Genomic DNA, 10,110 nt, shown 5'->3' on the forward strand with positions numbered 1-10,110 from the left:
TGCTAAAGTAGTTTAGAATTTCTTTTTTTTTTAATTTCAAACCTATTTTTTACGGTAATAATTCGTTTAATCAGAAATGGTTTTAGCCTAAGTTTTAGATAAAGTTTAGGATATATTCAATAAGTTATTACCGATTTGATAGTAGGCTTTAATTCTGTTAAAATGTAATTAACCCTTGTTATTTACTTTTAACCCTTGTTATTACACTCCTTTGTAATAATGGTTGGTAACATAAAAAATGTTTTTAACAACAGTTTTAGAGAATATATAGAAAGTTAATCAAAAATAAGTAAGGATGCGATGATGTACACGGTAGGAAAGTTTTATTTGCTTTCTTATTCCAACCCCAGGTTTTTTTAACTTTTTGCTTCAGACAAAAGTTTTAGATAAAAATGATAAGATTTACAAACAATTTGAACAGATCTGATGTAGTGCCTACTAACGAAGTTATAAATTCCTTTTTTGTATTTTAACCCCTCTAGCCACCCTTTGCAATTGGTTGGTTGTATCAGAAATTATTTCAGACAAAATTTTAGATAATATTTGTAGGGCTTACAAAAAATTGATCGGATTTGATAGTGTACGTAGTAAGGGACATATTAATTTTTTTGTCCTCCAACCTTGGTTTTTTCCACTCCTTTCAGTAATGGCTGGTCGTATCAAAATTGTTATTTAGACAAATGTTTTTGGTATAACTACTACAAGTTATAGGTAATACGTACGTACAAACATATTTGATATTCGTCGTATTGTAGGAGTTATAGCGATTTTTCTTGTTTTTTTAATGACTTCCCCATTTCTGCCCCTTTGTTTGGATGTTGCCCGTTAACGAATTGGACAGAGATTTTCCATTACTATATTTTATGTATTTGTTTGGTAGTGATATGTGCAAAATTAATTAATTAACGTTTCTATGAAAATGATACCTAGTATATATATATATATATATATATATATATATATATATATATATACATATATATGAGTTGACGATGGTTTTGGGGTCTACAGACCACGAAAAGTATGTAAAAAAAAAATTCGGAAGTAGCACGATGGTATAGGCGACTAAAGCCGGTATTTCTACGAAATCTAGCTAATATATTGGGCATATTTTACAGTTACCTTTCAAAAGAACTTTTTCAACATTTTTTGAGCATTAAAAATGAGAAATATATAAAGATTACAGAACTGAAACGTCTTTAATTTTAAAAGCAATTGTAACTGGTTACTTAATTATACGATTTTAATGTAGCCGAGAAAAAATTTATAATTTTTACATGTCTTTCAAAATTATTTAATTCTTGAGGTTTCTGACAGCCATGATAAATAAAATAGCTGGTTCTGAAAGAAATTTAAACCATGTAGGCCAGTAACATTGCCTTTATACCTTATCAGCTTCAGTTCAATAATCAGTTTCATTCTCCTTATTTGTACTACCCAAAATTGTAAATCATGTAATTTTGGCAGTTAACTATGCAAAAATTATGCATTATATTTATGTTTTAGTTTTGTGAAAATGAAACCACTGAATTTTCTACAAGTTTGACAGATTAGTTAACGTAAATATAATTTTATAACATGTTATAATATCAACGACATTGGTAGGAACCGTACAGTTTCCTTATTTTGAATTGATTTTCTTTTTATAGTGTCGCGTTTGTGCTTCAGTTATGTACAATGGTTCACGAACCGGCAAACCGCGAGGAATACGGGGGTCAGCGATTTCCGGCAGAATGCAGTCCATGTAAAACTGAGATAATTTTGGCAGCATTTTTTCTTGCCAAAGAATTTTGTCCCTGACAATACATTCTACTATTATTTTTCCTCCCGCATATACAACAAAGTCACAATACTCCCTATCACAAATATTCAACTGACCTTGAATTTGGAAATAATAGCTATGATTTCTTCGCAATTGCAGCTGCCCATTTACACTCTCAATGCACAATTTTTTCCCCTTCAAAGTCACTGCTTCTTCCAAAACCTTATCTTTGAGTGAATACAAACATTTAACTTCCAGCAACTTATCCGTTCCTACAAGCCCGTCTGGGCTGGCACCGAGGTATGGATGCTCACTATCCACGAACAGACCACATTTCTGAACCTCGGCACTTTGCTGTTGCTCGTAAAGGTTAATTGCTACCGATTCGTTTAACCTCCCATACTGAATTGCAGGTGTGTGAAGATCTTTTCTGTACAAAAAGGATTTCACTAAATTATGACACGATGTCTTCTCACGCCTGCACATTACCGAACCAAACATAGATGCAGTGAGGCGGTTCATTCGATGTTCGCGCCACTTGCTGTTAATGTGTTGTCCAATTGTATCGCGTTCTAGAGTTTCCTTTTGTTCGGAAGTTTCCACATCAGATTTCAAGTTTGCCAATACATCTAACTTTTTTCTCTCCAGTGTATGTTCATCAATGTCAGGCTGAGCAGCATCCGGTCCATATTCTCGGTCAGCATCACCTCCGCGTTTCTTTTTTTTGTAAACTTTCGCATTTGCTTCTGCTGATAGACGCAGGCGACGAGCAATTTCTTTTTTCTTTCTTGAGATGCACATGTTCTTGAACACCTTCCCTGGGCTTCTCCCTGACATGCGCTTCCAAGGACTGAGATGCCAACTGGCTCCAAGGGTGTGCGCCAGGCCAGCGCCATGGCAACGTCTGTGATAAGACCCCTGCAGAGTGTAGTTAACACGTTTCCCTCCAGTGAATTTAGCTACTAAAGCCATATATCTGAAAATACCAATATACATTATTACATACAATATTATGATTACAAAGAAAGTAATATAAATTTAGTCTTATCATGTGAACAAAACTCTTACCTTTCAGCTTCATTTGTAGTTTCGTTGAATGCAACTCGATCAGCCTTCCTAACGACATTATCGATGCATTTAAAAACTTGCTGCAAGACTCCTCCTTCCTCAACCTTTCCTACTTTGTCTTCTTCCTCTTTCTTCTTGCAGAATGCTTCACGGCAGTTGCTGTGTCTTCCCAAGGCGTGGTAAGGGTTGTTGAGCAAGTCTTTACGCAGTCGTTCAACAGAAGCTTGGCTGAAGTCCGTACCTGATTCTTTTATTGCAGCCCTCACGCCAATCACCATACGATCAATGCATGTCACGCCATTAATTTTGTCTTTCAAAACTCTACGTACATGGAGTGGATATGATGTGTTTGCAGCAAGCTTATGTAGGTTCTCGCTGAATGCACGTGTTACATGGTTAGCACATTCTATTTTGACAGTTTGCCTTCCATAGGAAACTCCTTCCTGTATCCTACAAAAAGTACTGGAGTCACCATCCCCTATGTAGTACTTGTACATAACGCCATGTTGCTGTATACTGTGTCTGAAACCTTCAACTATGGCGCACTGCTCCATGCCAGTTGAAGGGCCACAATAATTCTTAAAGCATTCATGCTGTTGGATTTCAGTTTGGTCTTTTTTGGCTCTGGCACATACAGAACAGAATGCATTTTTGATGGAAAGAAACAAAACCTTTTTAGTAGCAGCGCCAATCAAAACACCCTGCAACAGCAAGAAATGATTATGTAAATATTCAACTGATTTTCACTAACGAAACAAAAATTATAAAAATATGTCCCCAACACATTTTATCCTCCTAAAGCAATGCAGATAAAATGTCAGTTTTTTTTCCCTTCAAAATTTTCTCGTGTTACATCCCCTTGTTGTCTGAAAAGTATATTTCACTTTTTAATTACAACGAAATGAATTGCATACAGTTACGTTTGGTGCTCCAAAATTTTTTTACTAAATTTGTTATTTCTTTTCGTATTGGAGTATGCTGTTGTATGAGTTTGAATAATGACAAGTCAACGAAATAAAAAAATAATAAAATTAAATAGAAATTATTGATATTTTAAAAAAAATTACAAAACCTATAATGATCCACAGATTAATAAAAAAAAAAAAACCTTAGCAGTCCATATCAAACAAATGGCTGGAACGAAAACAGAAAACAAAATCATTTAAAATATATGAAATATTTATATTTTTGTATTTTGAATTTGTTTTCGGCGTTCGTTCCTATGCATTTCATATTTTAGTCCTGCATAAGTGTTGGGTGCGTGTATTTGTCAGTACACACTTGGTTGGCATAAAAGGCACTTGTTCAGTTGTGATAGAAATGCTGGCATCCTGTGTGACAAATAGTATGTAGAGGAGGTGTTATAATTTTAACGCAGATATGTGAACAATGAATTAACGTGATGAAATGGGTGCTTTGAAAATAAATAAATGTGGATTTTTTATTTAGTCGAATGAACTCAATTGTGGCTGATGACTGTTAATATTATTTCTATATTAATATCTTGGTGAAAACTATAACTCATATTGTTACCAAACTTATCAACTTAGGTACTGAAATAAGATATAACTTGTTCAACATGCACAGTAACCAAAATTTAATTTAATTTAAAATGGTTGATCTTAAATTATTATAATTTCCAAAACAATACGCTAGAGAGCAACCCAACCATAGCATGTACCCTCGTGCTAGAATATTAGTCCTGTAGGTTTCGGGAACAAAAAATAGGAATGTTAAAAATTTTCAATACAGGTCATTCACACAAACATTACTACAGATAGTTATGCCATTAGTCGTCTCGGAAGCTCACAGTCGTATAACAGAGATGGTAATCGTTCTGGACCACTGGATGCTTCGTCTCAGCACACAGGCGTGTGAGGCTATCGAAAGGAACTACCTATTCTATTGACGTTCTGGAACCATGGTTTAGAAGACTGCACCTCCTTCGGCAACTGAAAAGTTTCCTTATACATCAATCTCACTGATGAAGATCAAGATTTAACAGCTCGATAGGACAGCAACGGCGTCCCCTAAGGCTCTCCGTTGACTATAGTCGGTATATGACCGTTGTACTCCCTAATTTTATGACGATATATATAACATATTTCCCAGAACTAAACACCACTAGTTACACAACGCGGAAGAAGTAACTGTTGTTGGTTACCGTACTGGGTCTCAAAGGGTTCCAGACCGCCTCTTACACAGAAGCCGTCTTGCCTCGCTGACAGCTAGAGTTCCAATCCCTTTATTGTAACATTTCTCCAAATTTAAACCTGCTAAGCCACCAAGGGGCACTGATATAAATAGGATTTTTTCAATCACTATTTACACCTGGAAGCTATTGCAAAGCAGTAAAATCAACAATAGAAATGTATTTCGTGCTGTCACATACAAAAAGTAATGAAACTAATGCAATATTATAGTCTGAATATAATTCATTTTAGAACAACGACGAAACTGAGAGAAATATAGCTACAGTTTGGCTGGATTACTAACTCAATACATTTGCATATACTAGAACAAAATTTACATTTAGCACGATAATTAACAGACGAGAAAATGTAACTAAACAAGTAACATAAATATGTAATCATTCCAGTGCAAAAGTTGATCCTTCAACAAAATAAAATGTCAGTGCAGTTTAAAATAATGTTTATGCCTATACCATGAAAACACGAATCATATTCTGACTCATAGTAAATAATTTTCTACAAATATTTTATGTGTTTATATTTATTCACAAAACACTGTATACTAAATTAAGTGAAAGCTACATATATACGGCATATAAAACATTAAGAGTAATTTAAAGTATAATAAATCTACATATACCGTTGAGAACATATATTTAAATTATAGTGGTATCATTTCTGATACTATATTTTGCTTGTTTTACTAATACTAGGTCTAACACCTGATGTAACTTAGGATATTGTACTGCCCACTCGAAAACGTGTATACGATAACGTAAAAGAAATCTCAATTATCGAACTCACCACACCAGAAGCAGAATTGTAGCCATGGCCATAGCTCCTCTTTGCCCAACCGCCATCTCCAATAACTGTTATGTATGGTACACCATCTACAATATGACCTTTTTGTATAGCTATTTTTCTTTCTTCCTCTCCAGCCATTTTCATTTTTAGTGCCAAGTGCTCCTCCCACACCTAACACAAAATTAATCGTTGAAGGTAATTAGGATGAATTAAAGAGATTTCGAGCAGAAAACTTAAAATTTACATTTTGAGGACTTAAATTTAAACAATAAAAATTGTCAGCAAAATCTTACCTTTCCAATTTCTTTTTCATTTTGCCTAAAACAAGAGGAAGACATAACTGGCACGTCCAACACACCCATAACCTCTTGAATTTGAGTAAATCCTAAACCAGATGATAACGTTCCCCAAACCAAGAGCGTATTTATTTCAGGTTTGTTCTGTACTGTTTTTTCATCTGTCGTGACGTATTGGATTTTCCCACATACTTCGCAGTAATATTCCCACACACAGTGAAGGCCTCTCCTCGATTCATTTCGCAACCGGAGACACCCAGTTGTACATGAAAGGGAATGTTTTCCCACTGCTTCAAGTTGAGGAAGAAGAAAGCTTGGATTGACAATCCGACGTCCTTGAATAACAGAGTCTAAACTTCTTTTTGTGGTATCATTTTCAACAATTAGTGGCGGAAACTCATCGTCGTCTATTTCCACGCCAACCCAATCTAAGGCTGGATTATAATCAACGCCACTACTATTAATAGAATTCGTAGGCGATGAAGGCAGGTCTTGGAGAATGATGTCAGCACTGAAAACACATTAAAAAAAAAGTAGATATTGTTCAATAAAAATGTACGCAATGAGTTACATACATTGGCTCATTCCAACATAAAGGTTTCTAGTAATTTAATAAATATAGGCTATTATATCTGAACCAGATTTGTATGGGAAATATACGTGTGGTAGAATATTTCTGAATCATTTTTTTGAGGTAAACCTTTTAGTAATTTATCAAATATATTAGAAAATATGACATTTTTGATAGAAAGTATACGTGGATAAGATTATTATTATTTTTTATTGCGGAAGATCCAAATGAAACTACTGCACTGCATCTCCATGATCCAGGACCGTCTAAAGAAACTTAAGGGCCCGGGGGCGAAAACATTTACCGAGCCCCCTCCCCATTACTTAATAGACAACTTTTCAAACCCCAAAATTTAAAAAAAAAAAAAAAAAAAATACTCCAAAGACTGTAAACGTTACTGTCGCCATAATTGTAAACGCAATCTGTGCATATCGCATTACTTGTAAAGGTTTTATATGGATTATATTAACAATAGACTTGTAATTATTGTCCTATAACAACAAAAAATATTGAAACTCAACCAAGGCCCTTGTAGCCTGAACCTCGATAATTCAACTTCCCCCCCCCCCCCCCTCCTAACCCTTACTCAACCCTCTCGACGGCCATGTGTATCTCATGTCATAAGGTAATGTTGAGACATGCAGTCGCATGCGAACCAAAGAATTAACTGTCAGAATATTATTTTTGATTCGGATTATTTTACAGCTTTGAAAAATAGCAAAATTAATTCCCTTCAAATATGCAGTCAGTCAGCAAAATTTGACTGTTATTGAAACATTTCTGCGCATTACCAGTAGGTTTCATTTTAATCTGCAGAATTACACCAATATGGAAGCTATAACTAAATTTAGATATGAATGTTTCGTTAGAAATAATATGGCAATTTCCCCTACAAACGTAGACTATATTATTTAAATGGATACATTCGTACTAACAAACATATGTATATATGTGTGTGTGTGTATTTATTGCTGCCACAATGTTTTATAATACACATACATAAAACAAAACATGGAAAATCGCATCAATATTTTTATCTTACATTTAACAATGGATGGCTGGCACCTAAAATAAACTTGTGTTCTCAACAGTCATACAAAATTAAAAACTAGTGGGAAATATACACACATATGATAACTTAAGACATAAGAGAGATGATTATTTAAATAAAAACATTAATATACAACTTTTTAAAACGGACTAAAAAGTATAAAATAATTTATCCTAGTCTCATACAGATTTATAATCCCATACAGATTCCTAACTCCACACAGATTGTCCTGTAATATTGTGATTATGAAATTTTAAAATCTATGAAAATACTTGTATGTCATGCCTGTCCACATAAAAATGAAAACAAATTACATTAATTTAATTTAATTAGTTAAAACAACTAAACACGTACTTCTAATGTAAAAATGCTTCTGGGCACATGAATAAACCTAGTCATTTTTAATATGACCCACACTACCATGGGCGCCGTTAGCGAGGGGCAGGAATTGTCCCTCCCCCTAATATTTTAAAAATTGTGCCCCATGTTTATTCCATATTCTCCCACTCCCCAGATTAGGTTGGTCCCCCTAATTAATTTTTCCTAACGACGCTGGTGCCCACTACTATGGAGGCACAGTTTGTTATGGTCTATAGCATAGGCGGATTTATGGGGTGTACCCTAGAAGGGTAAAATATGCAATGGATAATACGACATGCAGTAATACATAGGTACTATTATACTAGATACAGAATACCCGTGGACCCCCCCCCCCCCCCCAACACAAAGGTCATTCCGATAGACACCCCCCCCCCCCCCCCCACAAAGAAGGAATTCCTGGATCCGTCCCTGGTCTATAGTAAGGAACCATCCCGGCGTTTGCCTGGAGTTATTTCAGAAAATATTGTGGAACGGGCCTTAAAAAAAACACCGTAGCACCACGTGCCTAGTAAAAGGCAATAGGATTTACACATCAAGGTAGTCTAATTGATTTCAAACTTCAACAGCGTGGACAAAATGGAAAATGGTTTCTATTAAGTACATTCTAATTATCACACTAGCCAGGAGCGAATATTAAAAAGAAAGGGGCAAAATATTTGACTAAAGTAAGTTAGTACTGAAAGTCAATAGGTAAGAAAACTATGTTGATCCTAATTCCGTAATCGTTACAATTTCCTTATATTGCTGTCAGTAATAAAATATAGTAATTACAACCAACTCTATTTTAAATGAAGCATATATTTTTTTTATTTACCCTAAGATAAAATTTAAAGAAAGTAACTGACAAACCATTTTACATTATTTTGTGTAATCACTTACCGCTTATCTGCACATTCTTGGTACATTTCACATTCACCGGAAGTAGATGCTGTAGAAACAGTTAATTGCACGCATTCGGAAGTAGATGCGGTAGGTGCGCACAATTTTGAATCCGAACCTTCACATTGTTGTGAAATATAATTTTTCAATTTTCGCTCTGCGTGAAATTTCTTTTTAATCCTAGCTTTCTTGTTGTTTTTTGTTTTCCTATAAGGCCGCCCATTCACAAATTTTTGTGGGGCCATTTGGAAACAAAATAAATTAAAATCTACTGAAACGCGGGAAAAAAAAACCACTAGTTTGTGTTGCACACTGAGCGATGCTAGCCGCACGAGTGGAGCTACGGGCTGCTGCCTGCTGGCAGCGCGGCAACAGCGCGCGCCACGAGGCCAGGCCGTGCCGAGCTGCGCTGGCTCCAGACGCGATAACACCAGACACCGCGGCGCCTCCAGTACTGCGGGCTGCATCCGATATATTCTCAGAATGCCAGGCGCAAAAAATACATGCACTGCTTGCATGTTACAAATCTGCTAAAATTTTATTACAATCCAGCATTGTGAAACATTAATAATAAAATTAAATCCAAACGCATTTCGTGCATGTTCTCATTTTCTTATAAGTATTACCATGACGTTTATATAGTCTAATGAAAAATGACTTAATTACATGCCTGCACACTTTTTTCGTAACAATTTATGAGCTATTTCATTAAATCCCTTCAATAGATTACTTAACATACTTCAGTTATACCAAATTTCATTGGCATATCTTATCCCGTTTTCAAGATTTGTATAATGCAAAATTGAAAAAAAACCAAACTTTGATAGCGATTTATTTAAAAACTATTTGCCTAAATAATATAAAATTTGGTACAATCTATGCTCTTCGCAGGATGAATAAATGTTACAAAGAAAAACAGAAAAATTATTTTGCGAGCAGCCCCCTTAAAGCTCAGTCACACATAACATGCCACTTGACATTACTATTATGTGAGGGCTTTCCCTCTAAATATATCTAAATATATGCATTTTATGTTTTGCCTCAAATTTTCTCAACAGATATTTATTAAATATTATCAAATAGCAATGAAATCATGCAGTAGTCAC

General features: G+C 35.0%; 1 protein-coding gene across 5 annotated transcripts in view; it reads right to left on the reverse strand.

Annotated features, from left to right (window-relative positions):
• The window catches only part of LOC134530485 (sodium-dependent serotonin transporter), a 187,012-nt gene extending 177,678 nt beyond the window's left edge, over positions 1 to 9,334 (reverse strand). The window contains exons 1-5 of one of the 5 annotated variants that reach the window (XM_063365327.1): positions 9,005 to 9,334; positions 6,120 to 6,633; positions 5,827 to 5,997; positions 2,831 to 3,531; positions 938 to 2,738 (exon numbers count right to left, since the gene is read on the reverse strand). In XM_063365327.1, the coding sequence (XP_063221397.1) occupies positions 1,622 to 2,738; positions 2,831 to 3,531; positions 5,827 to 5,997; positions 6,120 to 6,633; positions 9,005 to 9,249 (2,748 nt within the window). In that variant the 5' untranslated portion in view covers positions 9,250 to 9,334 and the 3' untranslated portion in view covers positions 938 to 1,621. Of the gene's footprint in view, positions 1 to 937; positions 3,898 to 5,826; positions 6,634 to 9,004 lie in introns of those variants that run through there. The other 4 variants (XM_063365333.1, XM_063365328.1, XM_063365329.1 and 1 more) reach the window with 4 other exon arrangements.
• Between the last annotated feature and the right edge of the window lie 776 nt (positions 9,335 to 10,110).

The sequence above is a fragment of the Bacillus rossius genome, chromosome 3, assembly GCF_032445375.1.
Source record: "Bacillus rossius redtenbacheri isolate Brsri chromosome 3, Brsri_v3, whole genome shotgun sequence".
NCBI classification, from domain to species: Eukaryota; Metazoa; Arthropoda; class Insecta; order Phasmatodea; family Bacillidae; genus Bacillus; species Bacillus rossius.